Genomic DNA, 24,950 nt, shown 5'->3' on the forward strand with positions numbered 1-24,950 from the left:
GAGGACCCGGTGTTTCCGGACTCGGCCCCAGGCCGCCCCTGCGTGGCCGTGACGCGTTCGCCCCGCCTGCCTTGGGTGGTGACGCGGGTGGCCACGCCCCCGCGCTGACGTCACCGGCCCGGTTCCCTCTCCGGGGAGCGGCGGCGGACGCGGCTCCCACCCCCTCCCCTCTCGCGGGCTCTCCCCTCCCCGGCGGCGGCCGCGGCCCGACCCTCTGCAAGGCGATGGCCCGGGCCCCGAGCGCGGGCTAGCGTGCTTGGGTGCCCGGCCATGGGCTGCATCGGCTCTCGGAGTCCGGCGGGTCAGGGTAAGAGGCGGAGGCCAGGCTCCGGTGGGGGAGTCGGGCTGCGGCTGCCCGGTGCGCGGGCCGCCGGTGGGTGGGGGCCTTGAGGAGGGGGCCGGTGTCGGGGAGAGGGAGGAGCCTGCACCGGGGAGGCGGGCCCGGCCGGAGGAGGGAGCGAGCCGAGCGGGGAGGGGGCTGAATCGACTCGGCTTCGCTCCCACGGCCTGCCTGCTTCTGGGCTTTGCGGTGTAGACCCGTAGGCTTTACGCCTGGATTCACACCGCTGAGGGGGGCAGGAGGCGCGCACAGCCTTGGGAGGGGCAAGTTGTCTACGGCCACTGGCCTTCCACGCCCACACACCCGCCGCCCCCGCGGCCCACACCTTTCCTCTCCCGTGCCCTGGGAGTGGCCCTTGCTGGGAACCTGCCTCTCCTAAGCTGTGCCCCAACCCCCTTAAGAAGGTAGCCTGCAAAGCCTGTCAGGCACCCCACTATGGAGTTTTTTGGCTAAAACTTAACTGCTTCCTTCAGAATCAGATGAGTGATGAAGGGGACTGAGGCCCCCTTTGGGGCACCTGTGAGCACATGATCACCATAATAACTGTTTTTGTTCCTTTCCCCCACTCCCAACAAAATCATCCTACCTTGTGGTGGGAAAGAGGAGCCCACAGAGAGGCCATTAGGGCTTCCTACAACTGGCGATCCCTGCTGCTTGGATCTTGGTTCCTATGGATGGTGGTGCACGTTGGGGCCTGGCCTCAGCGCTATGCATCTGAGGTCCACCAGCCTACCTAAGGGTCATGGATTTCTCCAAGCCTAAGGCCAGGCGGGGACTCACTTGTGAGGTTGAGGGCTGGGTTTGGTATGGGTCCTGGGCTTTCAGAGCAGGTGGTTAGTCATACAGGTCTTAGTGTGGTTTGTACTTAAGATTCTTTGGAGCTAAGACTCTGGCTGAGATTTGTACTTTCTTTGGGTTCCCATGAAGAATTCTGGGATTTGTAGTCCTAAATTAACCTCATGACTTTTGAAGCTGAGAAGCAGCAGACTGCTCTGATCCCTCTGGCCCTGCTAAAGCTTGGAGTTCAGGAAGTCATTCTCTCCTGTAGTCAGGGGAGGGTTTGGCTGACCTCAGGACTGGCTTTGAGAGCCCTGATTAGGTACCAGCTGGGGGCCAGGGATGGCCTGTAACCTTGTGTCTTCCTTCTGGTTGGTAGCAGTTCTGGGGACCACCAGCTGGCTGAGGCTCAGGGACAGAGACGGCTGCTCCAGCTAAAGGTCAGTTGTGATGTACATTGCCTGTTGGCACTGTCTAGGGGAAGGGCCTCAGCTCCCTGAGCTCTAGAGAGCTCTGCTGGGTCCCTTGCACTCCCACCTCCTCAAAGCCAAGAGGAAGGAGTCTTCTCCTTATGTGACTAGGCACAGGTTCCAAGTGGGGAGGGGACTGGCTCAGCATCCGGAGCCAAAATAAGAATAGAACTGGGAGCTGAGCCTGGAGCGGTTCTGGGCTTTTGGTTCTCTGCATCAACACAGCCAGCATGCCTATGATTTCTGTGCTGGGCAAAATGTTTCTGTGGCAGCGTGAAGGGCCTGGAGGACGATGGACTTGTCAGACAAGTCGCAGAGGTGAGACCAGGGAATGTAGATGTGATCTGGGAGGTGAGGGGAAGCTGAGAAGTAGGATGCTCAGGTGGCAAAAGGACAATTACTCTGGCTTAGATCTTGGGAACCAGGATGAAACAGGAACAACCAGGCCGGGGCCAGACAGGGCATCAGGAAAAAAGCTTTAGGGGACGAGGGGGTGAAAGTAAGAAAAAATAATGGATTTGTCAGAAGAGAAAAGAGCTGCATACCAGCTGATGCTGGCGAGAGGAAAGACCAAGAGAAAGAAGGCACCAAGCCTGTAAAAGATCCAAGGTGGTGGTGGGGAGAAGGATGGCGGTGGTGATGGTGGTGGTGGTGGAAGAACGTGGTGTGCTTTCCAAGATGAATGAATGGGTTGGCCGAAAAACCCAAGATTTTCAGAATTTATGAAAGTTTAGGTTTCATCCCTAGAGTTCTGATGGCAAAATACATCCAGAGGAAGGGGCCCAGTGGGCTGCCACACAGTGGCCCCAGGGGCCTGAAGGTCAGGAATGTAGGATAGGGGTCTTCAGAATTGTGGAGAGCACCAGGTGGTTGCTGATATCCTGGGAGGTGGGGGAGGGGTGAGGAGAATGATACGGCAGCGCCGGATGAAAATGGGGATTTTGACATTAGTGGGAGCCCAGGTGAACAGCCTTTCCCCCACCCCTCAGTGGCCTCGGACCCTGCTTGGGCTGTGGAGTGGATCGAACTTCCTCGGGGCCTCTCTCTATCTTCCTTGGGATCTGCTCGGACCCTCCGAGGCTGGAGCCGGTCCTCCCGCCCTTCCTCCGTGGACAGCCAGGACTTGCCAGAGGTGCTGGGCCCCTGGTATTGGTAGGGGGAAGGGGGGCCGCATTCACATGAAGGGGATCTGTATCCCCCACCCCCGCCTCGCCAGCCTGCTTCTGGCTCCCTTTTCCTGCGAGCGGAGGCGCTATCCGGCCGGCCGGGCCCCAAGGCCGCCCCCGCGCCGGTCTGCTCGGCTCGGCGTGGAGCCAGCGGGCGGGCTTTGCTCGCGCCTTGGGCGCTGACGTCAGCGCATCCCAGGCCGTATCCCGGGAGACCCTGTTGCATGGTGATGGGTTGCCAGGGAGACACACACCTTTTCTTTGGGCCTGGGCCGCAGCTGCGCGGAGCGCCGGCACGGATGGCGGTGGCTGGGGGCAGTGAGGGGAGGGAGGGAGAGCGAGCCAGGAAACACCCAGCAGGTGCTCCTCCCCCCAGGCCTGGCCGGAAGCTAACGGCGCCACCCTGGGGCCCCTGTAAGCCAGGTACTGAGACGGGGGAGGGAGGGGGAGGGGAGCAGAGGGTGGGCCTGAGGTCAAGGGAGCGAGCAGGTGGGGCCCTTCTTGTGAAGGGTGGGAACCTGATCTGGAGAGCTAGACAGTTCCGGGGAGGGGGCACGTATCTCCGATTTCATTCATTCATTGAGGCAAACGTTTGCGAGGCTTGCCAGGGAACACTGAACCAGGTGCCAAGTGGAGGAAGGAGCCCAGGTAAATCAGAGTCAGGCCCTGCCATCCCGAGATCCCTCAGGAGAGATGCGAGGGCAATGCTGGGGTGGGGGTGGGGTGGGGTATTGAAGAGACAGAGAAAACTGTACTGAAAACATAAGAGGCGACACTTGAGTCAGGCCTTAGATGGTAGGGAGCATTTTGTCAGGCAAGGATGGCGTTCTTAGCCCAGGGGAGAGCTGGGTTCTTTTGGCTGGAGGCAGGAGGGCTGTTTGCTGACAGGGAAGGTGGAAGTGGGGTTTTCTTGGGCAGAGAAGATCAGATGGTGGATTCCAAGGCCTGGAAAGGGGCAGGCCCTCACAGAGTGGGCTCCTTCAGTGCCTGGCTGTGAAGCTAGCATTTCACTGGGCAGTGGAGGAGCCCGGAAAAGGTTTTAAATAGGGACATGTGACCAGTTGCACTCTGGAGAAAATTGTTTACATTTATACTTTGCCTCATTCATTCAGCCTATGTATTTAGAAAGGTTACTCTGTACTGGGCACTGTGCTAAATGCTGGAGTGCAGCAGTGACCAAAAGAGACCAAATTCCTCCAAGGGCTAGAGACCAGTAAGGGAGACCAATGAGAGATAGGGAAACACATGGAGTAGACCCATGATTATACACACAGGGTATGTTCATAGAGGTTGGTGACTTGCTACAGAGGGAGGATGGACACCTGGTAGGATGGCCAGGAAGACCTTTCTGAGGGAGTGTTGTTTCAGCCAAGACCTGAAAGATGAGAGCCAGCCAGCTCTAGGGAGGAGTGAGAGGAACACTTACACAACGTTCTAGTTCTAGGCTGAGAGAAGCGCCTGGAATTGTAAGAGCTTGAGGGGGCACAATGGTGCTCATCTGGACCTGGGATATTGAGGGCTCAAGGAAGGGAGGGCAGTGGCAGTGGGAACAGCAGGGAGGAGAAAAGCTTAGGGAGAGTTCATGGTAATGCTGAGGTTGGGAACTAGGCTGAATGGGCAGAGTGGTTGGGTGTTGCAGTGCAAGGAAGTCAGGAAGCAGGGCCAGATGTGGGAAAAGGGGTTGGGTTTGGTTTGGGTCATGCTGAGTTTGTGGTAGGCTGTAGAAACAGCTAGGAGATTGGGATGTCTGAAGATTGAGAGGAGGAGAGGGGCAAAGAGGAGAGAACCTGGGGGAAGTCCTTGATGCCATAGGATTCCCTATGGCATCCCTTCCTTTTTTCTTCTCAAAGGCCCCCTTCCATGGTTCTTGACTTCCCAACCGCCCACCCTCCCTCCATCCATCCTTCCCTCCCTCCCTCTGGGAGCTGGGACGGTGGGGGTGGTAGCTACAGTTTTGTTCCTTTGGGTCAGCCTGAATCTCTGTTGCTCCTTTAGAGGACATAGCTTGCTGATCCTGACTTCTTACTCTCCCTCTTACGTATCTCAGTGGCCACTGGGACCTAAGTACTGCCCTGACATTCCCTTCCCAGCTTCCATATCCCCTTGACACTTTGGGTGGGCCATGGGCATGTAGGGGGATGCTGCTGTCAGAGGAGCACTGACCTTTTGATGCTGTCACCCAAGGTGAATGTTGGAGACACAGTCGCGATGCTGCCCAAGTCCCGGAGAGCCCTAACTATCCAGGAGATTGCTGCACTGGCCAGATCCTCCCTGCATGGTACGCAACCCCCACCACCACCACCCCGCCCTGCCATACCTCTGGCCCACTTTGTCCCTCCTTCTTCCTTTTGCACATACCCCCGGGGACTGTATCCTGTGCATTCTTGCTGGGATCTCCCTCTTCCTCCCCTTCTCAGAGGAATCTCAGCTCCCTCCTCCCATCCAAAGGCACGAGTGGACCCTAGCTACCACCACCCTGCACTGCCCTCCCTGGCCTGTGCCCTAACCAGGCTTCTTCCTTCTGCCCCACCTGCAGGTATTTCTCAGGTGGTGAAGGACCACGTGACCAAGCCCACGGCCATGGCCCAGGGCCGAGTGGCTCACCTTATTGAGTGGAAGGGCTGGAGCAAGCCAAGTGATTCACCTGCTGCCCTGGAATCAGCCTTTTCCTCCTATTCGGACCTCAGTGAGGGTGAACAAGAGGCTCGCTTTGCAGCAGGTGGGGACAGGAAAGGGTCAGCTACACGTTTGTCATTGGGATGCTCTTTCCACACGCCCATCTCTTTTCTTTCCTGTCTCCAACCTGAGCCCTCGTCGTCGTAGCTCTTCAGCTAACGAATTCTGCTGGTGAACCTTCTCTGCTAATAAATTATTTGTCCTCCCTGACAGGAGTGGCTGAGCAATTTGCCATTGCAGAAGCCAAGCTTCGGGCGTGGTCTTCAGTGGATGGTGAGGACTCCACTGATGAATCCTATGATGAGGACTTTACTGGAGGAACTGACTCAGGTAAGGGGTAGGCAATGCTAGGACCCCCAGCTGGGGTGAGACTGCCTGAGAGGCCTTGTGATTCAGAGCTCAGCCTTTGGAAGGGGAGGGTGGGAACAGACCCTGGCCACGCAGTCGCTGACAGTCTGGGGGCAAGAGGGCTCTCCATGCTCCTGGGTGAGCAGTCAGCAGCTGGAAATGGAAGAGTTCCTTTCATGTACATGCTGAGCCTTCTGTCTCTCTGGGCCATTGGGCCGTGTAGTCCAGAGACCTCACGGACACCTTCTATGCAGCTGCATCTCTGGGAGAGTCTGCTGTGCCTTGCCTTTCCCTTCCTGGGCGGCCTTTTGGCCAGCTGCAGCAGCACAGATGAGCTGCGGCAGCATAGTGCCTCACAGGGCCATGGCCCCAGGCAAACAGGAAGGCGTGCTGGGCCTGGACTGCCCACAGGGCCATGCTGGCTCAGGCTCAGCATCCTCGAATTCCATCCGAGACCTGCCTCTGGGCCTTTCTCTGGGCCGATGCTCACAGAGAGAGGGGACGCTGCGGGGCTGTGCAGCTGTGCACGGCCCTCCTTTCATCTTCCCATTCCCAGAACACATGGCTGACTTTCTCTGTAGCTTCTGGGCTCATGCCTCACAACACCCCACCCCCGATACTTCTTTGCCTTTGAAGATTGCCTCCACCAGCCCCTACCCTTCCTGCTAATTAACAGATTCTCCAAGGGCAGTACAGCAGAGCAGACTGGCAATACATTAGACTTCTGCTGTGGTCCAGAGGTGACTGATTGGGATGCCTGAGGCCAAGACAGAGCCCTGAACCACAAATGTTCTTGTTGATTGAGTTCCAGGCCTGCTTTGACTCCTGGTATAATGATAATAACTAACATTTATCCAAGGCCACTACTACCCCACGTAGAACCTTTGTGCAAATTTGAAAAAAAGCACCTCTTTCTCTGGCGGGCACAGCCCCAAGCTAGGCCATGCTGCTTGGTGAGCAGAAGGGTGGGCTGAACTCCAGTCTTCACTCACTGCCTTGGATGGGCTCCCCTTGTGTGTGAGCCACCAGCACACGGCCGTGCAGGGCATCCCCACATTTATTGCTTTCTTACTGTGTGCTGTATTCTTTTGTTCTCTCAACAACCCCATAAGTAGGTATAATAGATTCCCCAATTTACCATAAAGGAGATGGATGCACTGAGATGTTGTGACATGCCCAAAGTTACTCAGCTCCTCCCAGTGCTAGGGGTGGTGTGGGGAGAACGTGGCTTCCAGGTTGGCCAGTTGAAATGGGGCTAATAGGGCTCTCTTCTTGTCTCTCCCTCTGCAGATATGGCTGGGCAGCTGCCCCTGGGGCCCCACCTCCAGGACCTCTTCACGGGCCACCGATTCTCCAGGCCTATGCGCCAGGGCTCTGTGGAGCCTGAGAGCGACTGCTCGCAGACCGTGTCCCCAGAGACCCTGTGCTCCAGTCTGTGCAGCCTAGAGGACGGGTTGCTGGGCTCCCCAGCCCGCCTGGCCTCCCAGCTGCTGGGCGACGAGCTGCTCCTCGCCAAACTGCCCCCCAGCCGGGAAAGTGCCTTCCGTAGCCTGGGCCCATTGGAGGCCCAGGACTCGCTCTACAACTCGCCCCTCATGGAGTCCTGCCTTTCCCCCGCCGAGGAGGAGCCAGCCCCCTGCAAGGACTGTCAGCCTCTCTGTCCGCCGCCAGTGGGCAGCTGGGAACGGCAGCGGCAAGCCTCTGATGTAGCTTCTTCTGGGGTGGTGTCCTTAGACGAGGATGAGGCACAGCCGGAGGAACAGTGACCCACATCATGCCTGGTGGCGGCATGTGTCTCCCTGCTGCTGCTGGGGGCAGAGCCTCTGTGCCCAAGTGCGGGCTGGAGGCTTCCGGCAGAGCTCCAAAGCCTAGAGGGCTCCTGGGAGCACTCACTCCTCCGTTGTGTGTTTTGCATGAAAGTGTTTGGAGAGGAGGCAGGGGCCAGGCTGGGGGCGCATGTCCTGCCCCCACTCCTGGGGTTTGCCGGGGGTTGCCCGGGGCCCCTGGGGCATGGCTACAGCTGTGGCAGACAGTGATGTTCATGTTCTTAAATCAAAAACGCCACATACACATTTCCTCCTTGGATGATGTGAACCCCGAAGGGGGTGGTTGTGACTGGGCCTTGTGGGGTGGAATGGGAGGGAGCCCGGCCCCTCCTCCCCCTCCCCCATGCCTCTCTCTTCTCTGCTTCTCTCCACCTCTGAGTCCATGTGCAGTGCTTGATAGAATCACCCCTACCCCAGGGCGGGCTGGCTCTTACCCTCCTGGAGCCTAGGATTGAGCCGTCCCCCAAGGGCCCCTCGCCTAGCTGGGCTCGTGCTGTGCTTCGCCTCTCCATCATCTCTAAATCTTCTTCTTTTTCCTAAAGAAAGAGGGGTTTTGGTCTGTTCTTTCAGTCGGATATTCTCTGGGAGGCACTGGATTGATGAAATCATGTGCCCTCCACCCTTTTACTGGCCCCTTGTAGGGTGTGTGGGCAGAGTCCAAGCGGCTCACAGCCTGCCTGCCTGCCCCATTCACAGAGCTCTCAGAGTGGAGCTGGGAGAAGGAAGGGGAGGCTCTGGGTTGCTACAGAGCTGGGACTTTGATGTTCTTCCAGAAAGGGCCACAAGGGGGCCACACGGGTGGTTGGGCAGTTGTCTGCTGATGCCTGAGCCCGGCTGGGGCAGGAGCAGGAATCGTGCCAACAAGTGACAGTCATGTGGGAGTGTCTGTCCCTGGGGAGGGAAGAGTGTAGTGTCTTTCTTGGCTGAATGAAAGGCCAAAGCTACAATACCGAGGGCCTCTGCCCCAGCTAGGGTATTGATAACTAAGCAGTGGAGGCCTCTGTAGATCCTGTATTCTACACAGTGAGCTCTGGAGTTTGATGGGCTGTAGGGGGGTGTGGGTAGCTGCAGAATTTGGAGCCTTGTAGGCTTTGGCAGATAAGAGGGCCCAAGGTAAGAACAAGAGCTGATGGGCACAGGCATTCTATATATAAGTGGCTCATTAGGTGTTTATTTTGTTCTATTTAAGAATTTGTTTTATTAAATTAATATAAAAATCTTTGTAAATCTCTATATACATCTGGTCATTGGAGGAGGTTCCAGTATAAACCCATCTTAGTTCTACCCCTTTCCCCCTCAGAGGGGGCTCAGGGGTCAAGTAACTCCACCCCTATCCTGCCAGGGGGATGCTGATCTTCCTGCCCATGGAATACTTGCTGCAGGTGGGCACTGGGTCAGATTCCAGGTAGGATGAACCAGGAGGAAGAACTTAGCACCCCAGGCCTGGAAGGGGGGCTACGGCTCCAGCCTTTAGTGTAGCTGCCTCCTTTCCCAAGGCAGAAGGAATAGGAGAGCTTCAGGATGGGCCAACAGCCATGGCCACTGTCATCTCAGGCCACCCATTGAGGGGTTCATTGGCACTTGTCATCGCTGTCAGAAGGGCTCCCCTCCCGGGGGAGGCCATGATGGGAGCGGGGCCCCCAGAGTGCATGCACCTCCGTGGTTTCTGTGTCGCTGCTGCTGGTGGCACTGTCGCGGAAGCTGGCGAGGGGTGGCCGGACTTTGACGCCCTGTGCTGTGACAGAGCCCTCGATGGCCTTCCGGAGCTGGAAAGGGGAGAGGGTCAGGTGCACGGACTCCGAGCTCCTTGCTCAGACTCCACCCCCAGGTGGGCTGGACACAAGCCTACATGACTTTTTCGAAGCAGAAATGGTCTGATGGCTATTATCATCTCACCTCCTTTAGCGTGACAATCCCAATGAGTCTGCCAATACTGGTGACATAAGCATGGTCCACTCCCAGTAGTGAGAAGATGGTGTGAGTCTGCGGGGTTGGGAGAAAACACACTGGACGTCATACGCCAGGGGACAGTTCTAAATTACTGGCCAGAGGGGCCCAGGACAGGTGGAGTGGGGAACAGGAGGGGTGCCATAGATGGTGGGTGGAAGGGATGACCACTGGAGGGAAAAGAATCATGAGAATGTTTCTGCAGCCAGGCCTCAGAAACTTGGTGGTGGGAATCTTTATGTTGCTTATGTTGATGGAAAAACAGAGAAAGGATTCTTTGTCCCATGTTAGGAGGATGATGGAGGAGAGAGCAACTGTTCAAACGTGACATCTAATGATTGGCCAGGCACTGGGCTAGGTCATTCTGAAGTCAGCCATTGATTTCAGTCCTGTTGGAAGTATGATACCCATTCTATGGGAGAGGCAGCATGAGGCTCAGGGTGAAGGGACTTTGCAGCTCCAGAAGGAGCTTTTTTAACACACCACAGGAGGAGGAAGCAAAGCCCCAGTCCTGTGCAGATGTCCAATCAGTCACACAGGTACCTAGGAGGGAGGTTCCATATCCTTTAAGGGTACTGGCCCTGGACTCTGTGGCTGACACATGCTTCCCGTTTGCCTCCAGTTGTCTGGCAGTTAAAGTGTCCCTTCACCCTGGCTCTGACACTTCAGTCATGGCCTGAAACACTGTCTTGCATACAGTTTGCCTTTTCTGGGGCCCAAGCAGCATCCCAAGTGCTGTTGAGATGTAGCTTGAAGTCCAGGGAAGTAACAGCTATCCACATCCTCCCATGTTTTTCTTGTTTTGGACTCTTGCCTCAATTTTCAAATGTAATAATCCCCAGGGCTCAGAAATTGTCAACTAGTTCCCCTTGTAGTCTAAGTAGATTTTCTTGGGCCAGATGTCTTGAAAAACACCCTACTGACACAGCAGTTCCTGGAGTTTGGGGCCTATCACTTATTGCAGTGTTGTGAGTTTGTAAGCCTCTTGGCTTAGTGTTTGAATCAAAATGGGCATTAATAACCCAGCTTTTTGAGTACCAGTTACTCAGCACTCATTATAACCATCTTAAAGCTTTAAAAATATTTTCTTAAACAGTTGCTAAATTTTTTATTAGAGGACTTCCAGAACTTTCCTAAGTCTCCAGCTAAGGCATGACAATACTTCTAAAGGCAGAAGTTCAGTTGTAGACTAAATTTTTCTGTGCTCCTTCAATACCTTTATCGTAACTGTCATGTGGTTAGCAAGTACTTCCTCATATCCAACTTGAATCCTATGTGCTACACGTTTCCTTTAATTTCCTCATCTGACTTCAGAGGGAAACAGATCTTTATTATGAGATTTCTTGTCTCAGTAATTCTGTAGCTTTGTCTCCTTATGATTTAATAATCCCTCTATCTTCTTCCAAGCATCTTATTAAATCATTCCTTGGATTTTTCTTTTTCTCCACAATCCTAATGAGAATGAGCTTCTGGCAGGCTTATATGCCTTTTGGTTTGCAAACCACTGGTCCTGGGCAGTCACCAAGTGCTGCCGATCTGCCGATCATCCTCAACATCTTGGCTGTCGGACTCCCTCACCATCCTTACCAGGACCAGGCCATAGCACCCTCACTGGTTCTGTTTTTGGTCTCCCCTCCAACTTGGCTCTGCCAAGCTTTCTCAAGAGCCCAGACTCCCCAGAATGGCCACAAGTCCCTTCCCAAGGCCATCCCAGCCGGTCCTTCCAGCCTCAGATTCAGCCAGGCACTCCAGCTTCCAGCCTCCCATAATCACTCTTTTCCTGAAGACCTCAATTTCTTACACACTTCAACCCTTCCCTGGCTACACTGCCTTCTCAAGTCACCCTGCTGTCCACCTCTCGGTGTCCTTTACATATATTGAACTCCTACTATGGCCAGCACTGTTGTAAATCTCCTGTATCAAGTCCTTCATCCAAAGAAAAACCTATGATGTAGGCACTCTGATCCGCATCCTGCAGATAAGGAAAGTGAAACATAGGCTAAGAAATTCACCAAGGCTACAAAGCTACCTAATGCACGGCAGACGGAGGATCTGGGTAGAGCCCAGCTGGCCTAGCTTTGGCACCCTAGCCTCCACTGCTTGTCTGTAGGTGGCCTCAGGATGAATGTGGCATCTAGCTGCCATGGCTGGCCAGCTCTAGTCTCCCAGGTTCCTAAATAGTTTCCAGTGGATTCCCTCTCAGCCTGAATGTTCTCCTCCTGAACTTGACTGGGCTACTACTAATTGATTCTTCAGGCCTGCAAGGACATTTTGAATTCTAATCTTTTATGTTCTTATCACTTCCAGTTCTTTGTACTTTTGTTAGCCAGTTCCTCAAAGGCTTCTTCTCTTCCTCTAATTTTTAAGTTTGTAACAAACACCTACTTTGTTCTTTTTCACTTTAATTAGACACCAGGGAGCCTGTTGGAGGGCCTGCACATCTTGGGCTTGGGAACAGTGAATTGACGGGAGAGGGACAACAACACGGCCCTCTGAAAGAATCCTGGGATTGGGGCCAGGAAATCTGGGCTCTGGGCTTCATTCTGCTGTACTGACTTGGGCAAGTGACCTCCTCACTGCCTCAGTCTCTCAGGGTATTAAAGAGGTTAAGTTCCTAGGCTTTTGGGTCAGACTGTCTTAGATTCCAGTCTGATAGTGCTGCTTACTAGCTGTGTGACCTTGGGCAACTTGCTTAACTTCTCTGAGTTTCAGTGTTATCTATACAACTGGACTATCGCAATATCTATTTTACAGTCCAGTTGTGAGGATTAAACATGTGAAGAGCTTAGCAAGTCCCTGGCGCACAGCAAACACTAAAAAAAAATGGCGTTATTATCCCTATCATCATTATGGGATATGTGAGGACTAAGTAAGATGATAGAAAAACTGCAGTGGTCTTAGGGAGAAAGGCTTTAAATAAAAACTTAGTGTATTCTCAGGCCTATATATTTTTTTCTTGCAATTGCATTGTAGTTCCCTACTTTGATCTGAGGTCTTTACCCAAAGGTTTATAAGTTCCTTTATTGCCGTTTGCTGTTTTTTTTTTTTTTTTTTAATTACCTTTTGCTTTTCTGTATCTTTGTGCCCTGTTCTTTCTGGCCTAGCTCCTTCTTGTCCGAGATAGGCTGGCTCTTAGGCACAGCTTGCACCTCCAGAGCTGCAGACCTTGGGAGTGTTCCTCCACTGCTGGCAGCCCCCGTGTCTTGGAGGCTCACACGTCCAATCTGTCAACAATTTAGCTAAAACGCTTGGTTTCTACCCCAGCACCCTGCCGGGTTTGCCTGCATTCCCTGCCTTCGCATGGAAGTTTGAAAATGCCTGGATGATGCCCCTGCTCTATGCTGGAGAGTCCCCTCTGCTCTCCAGTGTCAGCCCCACCCTCCAAACTGTCTGCACTCAAGTTTTCTCCCCACTTCTGCAGGCTGGTTTGCCCTTCTACTGAGCGATTTTCCTGTGTCCCTACCAGTTTTCTTCTGGCCTACATTAAGTCAGACTTTCTGGGGTCTGACATTCCAAGCCCCCCACTGGGTGTTTCACATCTCTGTTTATCTCTTCTCTGCAGTGTCCCCACCCCTACTTGGATGTTTGTTAGCTTGTTTATTAGATTTTCTTATCCTGCCTGTTTCTCACCCATTTTTTTCAGTGTGAGTGTATCAGCCTTGTTGGGTGCTGGCAGCCTCCCGCCTGGCTCTGACCCTCGCCTGGCCTTCTGGCTTCCACCCAGCTCAAACCCTGTCTTTGTTGCTGTTTTGGTCCAGAGTTCCCCGGGGGCAAGGCTGAGCAGAGGAAAAATGAGGCCTGGCTCCATGGTAGGCAGGAAGAGGCTAAGGGGCCCTGGCTCCTGGCTTCCCATCCTTTGAGGTGATGTGTCTGAAAAACATCTCAGCAAAGAGCCCACCCTCTGCTGTTCTGTTCCCCTACCACACACACACTGGCCTGAGCCCAAGCTGTGGGAAGACCTAGATCCCCACCCTGTGCTCCTGAGAGCCCAGGCCAGCCCCTGGCCATTGACCCTACCTTGTGCAAAGAGGTCCGCTCCACCAGCTGGAACGGGGCAGGGTCAATCTTGCAGTCACTGAAGTTGACAGGTTCGTCTAGCTGTTGTTCCTCCCACTCCTGAATCTGAGAGGATGAGACTGAGAGGATTAGAGGGATGGGGCCAGGGATCCCTGGGTGGCGCAGCGGTTTGGCGCCTGCCTTTGGCCCAGGGCGTGATCCTGGAGACCCGGGATCGAATCCCACATCAGGCTCCCGGTGCATGGAGCCTGCTTCTCCCTCTGCCTGTGTCTCTGCCTCTGTCTCTCTCTCTCTCTGTGATGACTATCATAAATAAAAAAAAAAAAAAAAAAAAAAAAGAGGGATGGGGCCAATAGCTTCTCTTACCTCCCTGAAAACTGGCCTGCCCCCTTTCACCCCACGGTCCCTCCCATGGGGACAGCAGCCAAGATGATGACTGAACACTGCCAGGAAAAATGAGGGGCCAGAGTCCAGTCACACCTTACCTCCTCAGAAGTCATCTCGCCTTCCAGGTCTGAGTCACTCTAGAAGAGAAGGAGGGAGGTTGGCAGCTAGTGGCTGAAGAGAGGTCGAGGTGGGTGTATCTGCTCCCCAGCGTGGGGTTATGCTGCTAGCCCCCAGCCCTACCCGGCTAGGGATCCTAAACTGCAGGAAGAGAGGGAGCACTTACCGCCAGGGAGATTCGGACCCGCTTCAGCTTGCGCTTCTCACAGGATTCTGACTTCTCCAACTTGTTTAGAGCCAGAGAAAAGAGGAGTTGATGTTACAGGGAGGGCGGTGAGGGTAAGCAGTGGGGCTGAGAGGAAGGGCATGCAGCAGGGACAGAGCTGACATCTAGGAGGGCAGAGGGCAGGGAGAATGGAGGCAGGCTTTGCAGGGTAAATGGAGAGGTGGTCTCAGCATCAGGGAGACAGAGAGCTGGAAAGAAAGAGACGGATTTCAACTACTCACCTCTGAAGCAGCCTCGGGGGGTGGACTGCCACAGAAGAGGCTCCTGAGGGCAATGCCTGCCTGCTCCATGCTGCCTGCGGTCCCAAACACAAGGCAGAAAGCGGGGGGCATGTCATCTTCGAGGGAGGGGACCAGCGGGTGAGGAGGGCAAGAGGAGAGGTGTCCTGGTGTTACCCCTCGGCCCTCTGGGCAGCCTTTTACCTGGGATACGCTCAAGCAAAATCTCAGGGGCCGTGTTCTAGCTCTGTTAGTGGGGGACAGGCTCACCTGTGGGACTCTCCCCAAATTTCATGGCATTGCTGGGCCCCCTCTTGAGAGCAGGCTTCAGGGGCTTGTGAGTCTCTTCCCGGGCTGCAGGGAAACCGGGGTCCTCTGTGTTCACCTGCATGGGCGGGAAGGGGCCGGTGAGGCTAGAGCCCCAGATCACCTCTGTGTTGCCCTCCCAATTAGTCTACATGACATTCAGGAAGTGTGTGTGATTGTGGGGTTTTCCTCCTCACTTGGAAGCGGACGGAGGTCTCAGGGCTAGGGGGACTCTCCTGATCAGATGGTGGAGAGGTCTGGGCAGCTCGACGCTCTTGCATGTACTGCCTTCGGCGGGCTGGGCTCAGCTGGGCCCCCAGCAACGCCACCACCTGCGAGCGCTCAATGGAGCCCAGGAGGATCATGGACTCTGGATAGAGCAGGTGGGAGGACTCAGGATCTGGGGATGAGGTCCTCCTACCCACCCCCACTGGCCTTCTTTCACACCCAGAGTGTGGCCTTGGACATAGGCCACACACCAGAGGGAACTCCTGGCTGGCAAATGCTGGCCTGCTCCGTCTAGAACCAAGGACACTGGTTCTGAGCTTCCTGCTCCCTCCCCCTTCCTGAGAAGCAACCCTGAGAGATGCCCCTAGCGCTGGGATCCCCTCCTGGTCTCACCAGGGGACTCTACAAGGGCCAACATGCGGCCCTTGGTTCTGTGCAGTGCCAACCGAAGGTCCCGGAAGGTGCAGCTGAGGGCCACATGGGGAACATCCCGCACCATGATGTCCTCCACTCGCATCCGGTACTGCCTGAAGGCAGAGAGAGGAAGCATTTGGCTTGTGGTCAGGATGGGAGGGTAGCCCAGAGCACCACCATGCCAGGGCCATAAGGAAGGCCCCAGAGGTCATGGGGACCAGGGCTAAGAGCCAAGGAGTATTTCTGCTTTCAGTCTGATCAGGTGTGGGTGGGGCAGCTCTGACTAGGAGGGAGCAAGGTGGATGGTCGTAGAGCTTCACTGTCTGAGGACCTTGCTGGAGGTGGGTCTGAGAGGGGTCTTTCTGACCCTCACCCACACCCCCCTTGTCGCCCAGCCCTCCATACTGGTGGCGGCCCCAGCCCAGCTCAGGCAGATAGGGCAGTTTCTTGATCCGGATGATGCTGTCATAGAGTGAGGGCTGTAGGCTCTGGGCAACGGCGTTGGCCAGGATGACGGCGATCATGACGGGTAGGATGTGGGCAATCTGGCCCGTGAGCTCGAACACGATCACGGCTGTGGACACTGTGTGTGTCACTGCTCCTGCCAGTGCAGCTGCCCCTGGAGATAGCCACCCTCAGTCTCCTCAGGCTGCCCAAGTCTCACATGACCCTCCCCACCCAGAGATGGTCCTCTAAGGACCCTCAGGTTCACCCAGTGTAGACAGAGCGAGGGACTGGCTTCTGCAGCTGAGGGAAGGCTGGTTCCTGCCAGCAGGGGGCACCAGAACCTCAGATACGGTGGCGGCTCAAGGGGACCTGGAGCACTCACCCACCACTGCATAGCCCCCAGGAACGATCCGGTAAGTGCTGCTGTCAGTGTGAATCCCGTCTGGGAACCAGGCAGCCATACTTTCGCCCACCAGACGCCCAAATGCTGCTCCTTCAGGGATGGGGGGTGGGAAGAGAAACAGGTAGTGGAGGGGGAGGGCAGGGGCACTAGGAAGAGAGAGGGTCAGAAGGTGGGGGAGGGGCCAGTGGGTCACTCAGTACAGGGGACAGGCAGGGGGTAGGGGTTGAGGCTGGACCAAAACCCGCTCCCAGGCAGAGAGGGGCTGGCCAGCGGGTGGGGAGGGTGCAGGCTTGGAGAGGAGGTGGCTGTGGACTCACCGATAACAAAGACCGGCATGAAGGCCCCGCAGGGCACCGGGATGGTGGTGGCCAGTGCAGACATCCAGAACTGCAGGCAGGAGGCGGTTCAAACAGGCAGAGGCACCCCCAACCCTCAGGCAGTCCCCAGCTCCACCTGGAGGAGCCTAACTTGCTTCTCATCAGCCACAAACTCCCAGCTCTCCCAGAATTCCCCAGAGGTGAAGGAAGGGTGAGGACTCCAGAACTAGATGGCTTAGCTTCAAATCTCACTCTGTCATCTAGCTCTGGGCCAATTATATAACCTCTCTGTGCCTGGACTTCCCATCTTTAGGACGGGGCTACCGGCAGTACCTTTCTCGTAGCACTGCTGTGAGACTTAGAAGGAATGACTCTGTGGAAAGTGCTTAGGACAGTGTCTGGCACCTAGTAAGCCCAGGTCAGCATCCGCTATATGTACAAGGAAGGAGCCCTACCTTCATGAGAATGAAGATGACCAAGGTGAGGAAGACGTTGGCACGTGGTGGGCTCCAGGCCTGTGAGGTTCCTGGTGGCTCTAGCTCCTCCATCAGGCCCTGGCGGACCCATGTCCGGTTGTCAAACAGCGTGACCAGAGTTTCTTTCTGTGAGAGCTATAGGTGAACAGGTGTGCCTCAGCCCGGGGAACAGCCAGGATGAAGGGAAGGGGCCCACAGGAGAACAGAGGCCGTTGGCTTTAGAAGCGATGTACCCCAAGGGAAAGCACAAGTGTCCGTTCTGCCTGGGTTTACCTGTCCGGCCATGAACTGTCCAAAGCCAGGGGGGAAAGTCAGAGTGGAGATGAGCAGGGTCACCAGAGCCGGGAAGAGCAGGCGTCTAGGGATGTAGGTTTCACAGCATCAAACATGGGTGGTGTACCTACTACAGACTGGTGATAGGCTGGGTGCCCTCACATACCTCAGGGCTGAGATCACAGTAGAGTCTCAGCTCTTACATAAAAGCACCCAGTTGGGAGAGAAGATCCCCTTTGCTGTTCATGACATGATGGCCTCAAGGATGCCTTTCTGTTGGCTCGAGACTCCCTATGTAGGTAGCAGAAAGTCCAAACCCTCCACCCCCAGCCCTCTCTTGGACACCTCCTAGCTGTGACTCCTCCCCATGCTCCCAGAAGCCCCAGCTGAAGGGCGCATTGTGTGAGTGTGGAAAAGCTTTTGCCTCTGTGTTTCTCTGTGGTGACTTAGAGTGAAGGTTGGTGTTGGGGAAAAGCTGGGGTCACTCGTGAAGTTGACCAAAGGTGCCACAGGGAGCAGGTTCAGTGGGCTGCCCTTTCTCTGAAGGACGTCAGTCCCAACAGAAGTCACATCCCAGGCCTCCCCACTCCTAACCCTCAAGGTCACAAATGAGAGAGCTATGCTCTAGAGAGAAAAAAAAAATCTCACCCATCTCTGTGCTTCAACAGGAGGAAAACTAACACTCTCTAGGGAGTGCTGCCATCTGGCCAGGCCCAGAGCCTAAGGAAGGCTTAGTCTTCTTTTATAATATATATGTTTTTAAATTTTATTTTTAAGTAATTTCTACACCCAATATAAGCCTCAAATTCATAACCCTCAGATCAAAAGTTGTGTGCTCTTCTTTTTTTTTTTTTTTTTTTTGTTTTTTTTTTTTTGTTTTTTTTTTTTTTTTGTGTGTGCTCTTCTGACTGAACTAGGCAGGTGCCCCGTGGAAGTCTTACTGTTTAATCTAAACTGCCTTGACTAAAAATTTAGAAGTGCCAATTTTTGGGGGCACCTGGGTGGCTCAGTGGTTGAGTGTGTGCCTTTGGCTCGGTGTGTGATCCCAGGGTCCTGGGATTGAGTCCCTCATCGGGCTCCCCGCAGGGAACCTGCTTCTCCCTCTGCCTGTATCTCTGCCTCTCTCTGTCTCTCATGAATAATTAAAATCTTAAAAAAAAAAAAACCCACCCAAAGTGCCAATTTTGAGATAATCCATATAAAACCCTAAATGTTCAATTATCCTGGGAAACACCACTGGCTGATTTTCTCAATGAAGCACCGTCTTTAACTGGCACTTTTAACTACTAGTTGCCATCTCACCTGTCATTGGCCCTCCCGCCCCACTGTGACCCTTGCACAACCCAAAGGGGACTAGAGAGGAGCCCAGGTCCAACTCACTTCTTCATAAGGAAGCGGTTGATGGTTTTCTGCTTCCGCATCACCTGGACAATCTTCCTGTTCAAGTAGACAAAGAGCGCTCCCCCAAAGCCACTGGCAATACTGGAGAGGGAAGAAGGATTGAGGTAAAAGGGGTTTTTCCCTTCCTTACCTCCTCCTCTCTGATGCACCCCGGCTCCCTGAGCTCCTCACCCAATGACAGCAAAGGCTGGCAGCTCCTGGAGGTCGAAGGGGAAGTCAAGCCGGAATCGGGTTTTGAAGAGAGCAGTAATGGTCTCTGAAAGGAAAGAAGAGTAGCAGAGGGAGACCGACATTGTGTTTGGGCCCCCACCTGAGCCATCTCAGGGGCTCTCCTCATTCCCCAGGTCCCCCCACCCCATACCACCCCATACCACCCCAACCTTCATCACGGTTCCAGACTGCCAAGACCCGGAAGATGAAGGCACTGAAGGTGGCAGCAAAGAAGCCCCGCCAGTAGTTCCGCACGGCGAAGAAGGTGGAGGTGACCTCGATGCTGAATAGGACGCCTGGGTGGGGGTGAGGCAGAGTGCCACTTGAGGCCTGGGCCCGGCCTAAGGACTCAGGGCCAGATGAGAGAGGCACAGGAGGGGTTTCCAAGGGCAGAGCTGGGGGGCTCCACTGACTGCCTACCTCCAATAGGTGCCGCAAAGCAGCAGCCTACTCCCACGGCACAGGCAGCGGCCAGCATCTCTGTGTTCCGGGATTCATTCTGGCAAGAGTGGTAGTGGTGGTTGGAGACGGGCATCAGCACAGCCTTGGCAGCCCACCCCTCCCCTCTACCCCACCCCGGGCTCCCCTTTACCTCATAGATGCCCCCAAAGAGGGAGAGAAACTTGCTGAGCAGAGCAGCACACATGCTGGCGATATGCACAAAAGGGCCCTGGGGGGTGGGGACAGGTTGTAAGTGGGTAAGGGACACACCCTGACCTTGGTCTGTGTTCTTCCTCCACTGGGAGGGACTCCTTTATGCCCCAACCCGAGGTTACCTCTTTGCCAAGGGGCATCCCACTGCCGAGGGCACAGGTCAGCCCGATGACCTTAGCTACAAAGGTCTTCAGGGTGAGGTATTCCTTCAGCACTACTCCCCGCAAGATGGTCTTCATCTCAGGGATGCCGGACCCTGGAGAAGTTATAATTCCAGGAGAATCATCTGCTGTGCCCATTTCAAGGGGTCCCATCTCTACCCTCCCCTTCTCTTTTATTGTACCGACAGCCTGAGGAGCCAGGATCTGTGTGAATCCAGCTGAGAAGGTGATGAGGACGATGGGGTAGGTGACCCAGGCCAGGTACTGGAGAAAGACGCTGGTGTTCAAGCCCCGGGACATCCACTGTTGGGCTGTGGGGAGAAGACGAGCTGCTAGGCCCGAGTGCACACACCCAGTCCCCACCTAGCCACTGGGGCATACTGATATGACAAGCTGTCCTAGGGAATACCAATCGCAGAGAACTGGGCAGGAGGGGTTGAGGGGGGCCCTGGAGGGCATTCTTTGGGACAAAAATCACACTAGGTAAGGGGGCGGCAGGAAGATTGTGGCCTGTGGGCGTGGCGGTGATTATGCCTGAGGAGGGGGCAGTCAGGCTGGCTGGGGAACACGGTCAGTGACCAAGTAGCCAAGATACTTGGACAAGCGTGGCATGGAGGGAACAGGTTGGTTCCTCCCAGCCTTCCCCTTGCCAGTCCTTGTCCTTACCCTGTAGACAGGCAGCGATGGCATAGTCCATGGCCCAGCTAACCAGAGCCATGAGGAGCCCCAGCAAGACCAGGAAGATCCAGTCTTCACCAACCCTGGACACTAGGAACTTATGGCAGCGTACGGAACAGACTGTGAGCAGGGAAGGGAAGAATGGGCAGGCTAGCACAAAAGTGCTCCTACCTCTGCGCACCCCCTCCCCCCAAAACCTCCAACTTCCCAGTGGGCAGCTCTATGGCCCCTGTCAACGCAGCACAGCACAGCCAGGTCTCCTGCCCCAACCCAGGTCTCACTGCGGCATCGGGCACAACGGCTTTGTCCATATTCCAGGAGCTCCGGGGGAGCCCGAGAAGAAGGTGGACCCCTCCAGGTCTCAGGCCCTCCCAGGCGAATCCGAGCAGCTTCCTCTTTGGCGAAGGCCCCAAGGTCCTGAGTATAGCGGCCATACATCTGAGCAATAGAGATGATGGGGGCATTAGTAGATGTGGGCGGAGTGGGGGCCACTGCACTAACTCCCCTTCTCCCAGCCTCCACATTCTATGCCTCCTCTTGAATCCACAGTCCCCACTTGGGCTTGGGGTGTGGAAACAATGCACACTGCAGACTCTGGGGGCTGTCCTGGCCGGAGGGGACAGGGACAGCTGAGGTACAGGGCACAGTGCTGAGGGTAGCAGAATAATCAGTCCTCTTCTCCCAGGCCTGCCGGGGAGCATGGAGGAGGAGTGGGAGGGAAGGCCCCAGAGGAGGAAAAGATGGAAAAACCTAGGCAGTCCGAAAGTGGGAGGAGGGAAGGTCAGAGAATAAGGATGTTCAAGGACAGAAGGGTAACAATGAGGGCCTCAGGGAACTGGGGGTAGCTGAGTCGGCCTAGGCGGGGCCTCAATCCTTATCACGTTCCTGCTGGGCCTCTAGCCTGTGACCAACTCAGCTGCACCCTTCCCACCCACCCTAATCCCCTTGTCCCTATTCTCCAGTGCCTGCCCCCGCCCCACCAGCCTGCCAGCCCAGCTGGGAGTGGTCAAGTCTCTGGGTGGGTGGAGAGCGCTTGGTGGCCTCAGCCCCACTCTGCAGCTGCCCCAAGCCCAGTGGTGGGTTGGGGGCCGGCAGAGGCTGATGGCCAGGCTGTGACTTGTTGGGGTGAGAGTCGGGAGAGTCGCTGCCGAGACCTGCCAAGCTGGGCGTGTGTTGGGGGGTGGGGAGGAGTAGATTCCGGCTGCCACCCGCAGAGCTTCGGGACACAAAGGGCTCCTGTTGGGGCTGGGGTTGGTGTGGGGGGGGGGCAGTAGGGAGGGAAAGATAGAGACAGAGAAAGAGAGAGAGAGAGAGAGAGGGAGCCAGAGAGAGGAGAAAGGGCGAAAAGTGAGGCCAGAGGAAGGGGCAGAGAAGAGAAAGGAGGAGAGGAGAGGGCAAGAAGGAAGGAGGAAAAGAGAGAAAGAAAGTAGAATACAAAGAGGCGGACACGGTGCAGGAGGGGGAGGTGAGTGTGCGGGAGAAAGACAAAGGGATTAGAAGGAGAAGGGGGAGAGGCTGGAGCAGAGCGTGTTCAAGAGAGAGCGTGACCCTGAGGATCCGTTCCAGAGATAGAGACCAGGCGAAGGAGGTGGAGATGTGGCTGGTGCAACAGATACACACCATTTCAGAGGTCAGGTGCCTGGCTTCTTTGACTAAAGCCCCATTCCCAGCCAGTGCCGATTGATAGACACCTCCCCCCTACCCAAAGACTTGTCCCCCACTTCTTGCCCCACCCCCACCTTTACCACCTGTCTCTCATCCTTTCATCCTGTCCCTCTCTTATAATGGGGCACCTCCCAGCCACAGCCCCAGCCCAGGACCCCTCCTCTTGGAGATGTTCCCTCCCTGCCTCCTTCCTGGACAAATTCCAACCCAAGCTGGTAAAGAGGAGCCACAGGGCCCATTCCCTCTCCTAGAGTTTGGGTCCTCTGCCCAGTGACACAAGAAGGGGCAAAATGTTTCTCGAACACTAAGTTACAGTGGTGGCCATGAGTCGGCTCAAAACCCCAGGACCCCTGCTTCTAGTGAGGTCAAGGAACACCCCTGAGGTGGGTGGGGGCTGGATACCCAGAGTTAGCATGGACAAAGGTCCCAATTTCCACACCCATTCCTTGCTTGACACATCCTCCAGAAAGCTCCTGTATCCTAGGGTGGCAGGCCGCCTTCCCCCCCCAGAGAATCCCTAAGGGTCCCTGCCAAGGCGGGGTTGCCAGCTCCCCAGGGGTCAGGGCTGGGGGTTAATTTGGGTCTGAACGTCTTTTCACACACTCTTGTTTCTACCTACAGCGTAGTGCCACGCACTTAGTGGGGGCAGAGGGAATGTCTAGGGTGGTGGAGATGGGAGGGAAGAGAGAAGTTCAAGGGTGCGAGTGGTGCTGGGGAGGGGTGGTGGGGTGCTAAGACCTCAACCCAGGTGCGAAAGGGGAGGAGCAAAGAAGATGTGTTTCTGTGGGGGTGGTGAAGGGAAGGACACCTGGGATAAGCACCTGACGTCCTCGTTCCGTAGGCCCCCGCCCCAGCTGGATGCAGCTTTCCACCCTTTAGCCCTCCAGCCTCTCAGGCCCCCGAGCCTCGGTTTCCCCAGCTCAGAAGGCCGGGGCGGGCTGAGGGCAGGCCCCCGGCGCCGCGCCTCCAAGGCAACCCGGAGCAGCGGTCCCGGAGCGTCGTGCGGACTCGCCCGGGCTTACCAGGGTCTGCTCGTACTGCAGCGCCCGCGGCTCCATCCCTTCCGCCGCCGCCGCCGCGGCCCCAGCGGCCGCCATCTCCGCCTACAGCCCTCCGGCCTCCCGCAGCGACTCGGGCTCGGGCTCGGACTGTCCCCGGCCCGCTGAGCCCGCGCCGGCACCCGTCCCGTCCCTGCCGCCCGGGCGGCCGAGTGCAGAGTGCGGCGGGCCCCGGCGGGCGCTGCTGGCTCAGCCTCCCGCTCGCGTTCCCTCCTCGGCGGGCGGGCCGGGGGCGGTGCCCTCCGTGCCGCTCCGCCCGCCCGCCCATCCGCAGGGGCCGGCCCAGCCGGGCGGGGGTCTGCGTTGGAGCGGCCTCCTGGGCACCCGGGAGGCGGCAGGGGGCGCTTGGAACGTGCTAGGCTGCGCCCCCTCGGCGCAGAGGCCCGGGACGGAGGGGGGCGCCGGGGGCGGAGGGGGCGGGCCCGCTGGCACGTGGATGGGCCGGGCCCGGCCGGTGGCGCCCAGTGCCTGGGCGGGAGGGGCGGGAGGGGCTGGGGCTCGGGAGGGCCTGGGGCCCGGGGCGGCAAAGCCGTCTAAATCACACCCTTTGGGCTCAATCTCTCAGGAGTGACGCCTTCTCTTGCTTCTGGGGGTGGGGGTGGGGGGGCGGGCAGCGGCTCAGACGGGCCTCGCAAGGCCCCTCTCTGCTCCGTCGAGGGTGAGAAGCAAAGCTGGAGGGACTCGGAGGGGGACGCTAGGCCCAGAAGGCGGGGGTGAGGACGTGATGCTCGGAACTGAGACCCTCCCGTGTCTCTCATCCTCTTCCCTCCTCCTCTTCTCCAGGGTTCCTCTTCTAGGAAGTCACACCTGGAGCAACCTGGCCTGCGGGGTGTACGGGGTGGAGACAGGGAGGAAAGGTGAAGGGGTGAGGCCCGAGGGGAGAGATGTCTAGGTGCTGGCGAGGAGGCTCCTGGAAGGCGGGCGTGGGGGTACAGAGGTCGTTTTTCCCTGGCGGGGCCCAAGGAGAAACTCGAGTAGCTGCTGACGTCTCGCCGCCACCTGGGGATCTGTGTTCTCTCTCAGGGTCTGGAGAAGGATGGAGCAGAGGGTGGGGTGAGCACAGGGTGGATGGACAATGTAGGAGAGAGCGTGTTAGGGGAGAGGCGGGTGCCCAGGACACGGGCAGTGTGCGGGAGGACGCAGTACCAGGATGGAGGGGCCCGCGGGAGGCAGAGGCGGTGCCCAGGAAGGGGCAGTGTGAGAGGAGCGGCACCCAAGAGGAGGGGGGGCTCGTATCCGTGGGAGCGGACGGTGCCAGCCTGAAGGGGCACGTAGATCAGCGTCCAAGGGAGAAGGCGGGGGGGGGGGGGCAGGTAGTACCAAGCTGCAGGGGCAGCGCTGTGTGATGGGGTTAAACGCCAGCCGTCAGCCGGGCTGAAGAGGCGGAGTGGAAGAGAGTGGGGCCCCGGGGAAGAGGGCAGTGGTAGGGGGGTGCTGTACCAGGGGAAGGGACGAGCGCAGGCTTTCCTCTTCCCCATAGTGACATCATGGCAAATTCCCAAACGGGACGGAGCCGGCTCGGGTGACATCCAGCAGGGCCAAGCCGGTCCAGCCCGGTCCAGCCCGGTCCAGCCCGGGCCCGGCTAGGAAGCCTCGGTGCCAGCTGTGGGGACTGGGCTCTGCGCCCCGCAGGGTCAGCGCGCTGGGGGCGGAGTTCCGCCCCGTCCGCCCTCCGCGTGGACTGTGCCCTCGGCGGGCACGCAGACCAGCAGGGGAAGGTTTGCGCCGGGCTTCTCCGGGCCAA

General features: G+C 56.7%; 2 protein-coding genes across 8 annotated transcripts; one reads left to right on the plus strand and one right to left on the minus strand.

Annotated features, from left to right (window-relative positions):
* Positions 1–111: 111 nt before the first annotated feature.
* FAM131A (family with sequence similarity 131 member A) lies at positions 112–8,836 on the plus strand. 6 transcript variants are annotated; one of them, XM_038583560.1, is made up of 6 exons: positions 112–307; positions 2,577–2,719; positions 4,938–5,031; positions 5,290–5,472; positions 5,643–5,759; positions 7,068–8,836. In XM_038583560.1, exons 1-6 carry the CDS (start codon positions 271–273, stop codon positions 7,541–7,543), a joined length of 1,050 nt encoding a protein of 349 aa, XP_038439488.1. In that variant the 5' UTR covers positions 112–270; the 3' UTR covers positions 7,544–8,836. The 6 variants fall into 6 exon arrangements, with proteins under 6 accessions (XP_038439488.1, XP_038439489.1, XP_038439491.1 ...); XM_038583561.1 differs by lacking the exon at positions 2,577–2,719 and adding an exon at positions 1,497–1,557 and having other exon boundaries at positions 154–307; XM_038583564.1 differs by lacking the exon at positions 2,577–2,719 and adding an exon at positions 1,500–1,557 and having other exon boundaries at positions 191–307.
* CLCN2 (chloride voltage-gated channel 2) lies at positions 8,753–23,328 on the minus strand. Of its 2 annotated transcripts, XM_038583558.1 has the most exons (24): positions 23,171–23,327; positions 20,765–20,921; positions 20,472–20,603; positions 19,988–20,116; positions 19,767–19,900; positions 19,583–19,660; positions 19,411–19,489; positions 19,161–19,286; positions 18,952–19,036; positions 18,760–18,861; positions 17,380–17,464; positions 17,086–17,241; positions 16,631–16,700; positions 16,293–16,403; positions 15,869–16,082; positions 15,443–15,576; positions 15,019–15,191; positions 14,786–14,900; positions 14,519–14,592; positions 14,238–14,297; positions 14,053–14,091; positions 13,568–13,672; positions 9,500–9,586; positions 8,753–9,369 (listed from the first exon to the last, which is right to left on the minus strand). In XM_038583558.1, exons 1-24 carry the CDS (start codon positions 23,243–23,245, stop codon positions 9,175–9,177), a joined length of 2,715 nt encoding a protein of 904 aa, XP_038439486.1. In that variant the 5' UTR covers positions 23,246–23,327; the 3' UTR covers positions 8,753–9,174. The 2 variants fall into 2 exon arrangements, 1 of the variants encoding a protein (XP_038439486.1); XR_005383798.1 differs by lacking the exon at positions 8,753–9,369 and having other exon boundaries at positions 13,568–13,686; positions 23,171–23,328.
* Positions 23,329–24,950: the final 1,622 nt, after the last annotated feature.

Source organism: Canis lupus, chromosome 34 (assembly GCF_011100685.1).
Source record: "Canis lupus familiaris isolate Mischka breed German Shepherd chromosome 34, alternate assembly UU_Cfam_GSD_1.0, whole genome shotgun sequence".
Lineage (NCBI taxonomy): Eukaryota > Metazoa > Chordata > Mammalia > Carnivora > Canidae > Canis > Canis lupus.

Coding starts and splice junctions, on each gene's coding strand:
- FAM131A (XM_038583559.1), top strand. CDS start 1,818: ATGCCTATGATTTCTGTGCTGGGCAAAATGTTTCTGTGGCAGCGTGAA. Junction 2,720..4,937: donor ACAGCCAGGACTTGCCAGAG/GTGCTGGGCCCC, acceptor CTGTCACCCAAG/GTGAATGTTGGAGACACAGT. Junction 5,473..5,642: donor AGAGGCTCGCTTTGCAGCAG/GTGGGGACAGGA, acceptor CCTCCCTGACAG/GAGTGGCTGAGCAATTTGCC.
- CLCN2 (XM_038583558.1), bottom strand. CDS start 23,245: ATGGCGGCCGCTGGGGCCGCGGCGGCGGCGGCGGAAGGGATGGAGCCG. Junction 19,901..19,987: donor CCTGGCTCCTCAGGCTGTCG/GTACAATAAAAG, acceptor TAACTTCTCCAG/GGTCCGGCATCCCTGAGATG. Junction 14,092..14,237: donor GGGTCCGAATCTCCCTGGCG/GTAAGTGCTCCC, acceptor CTTCTCTTCTAG/AGTGACTCAGACCTGGAAGG.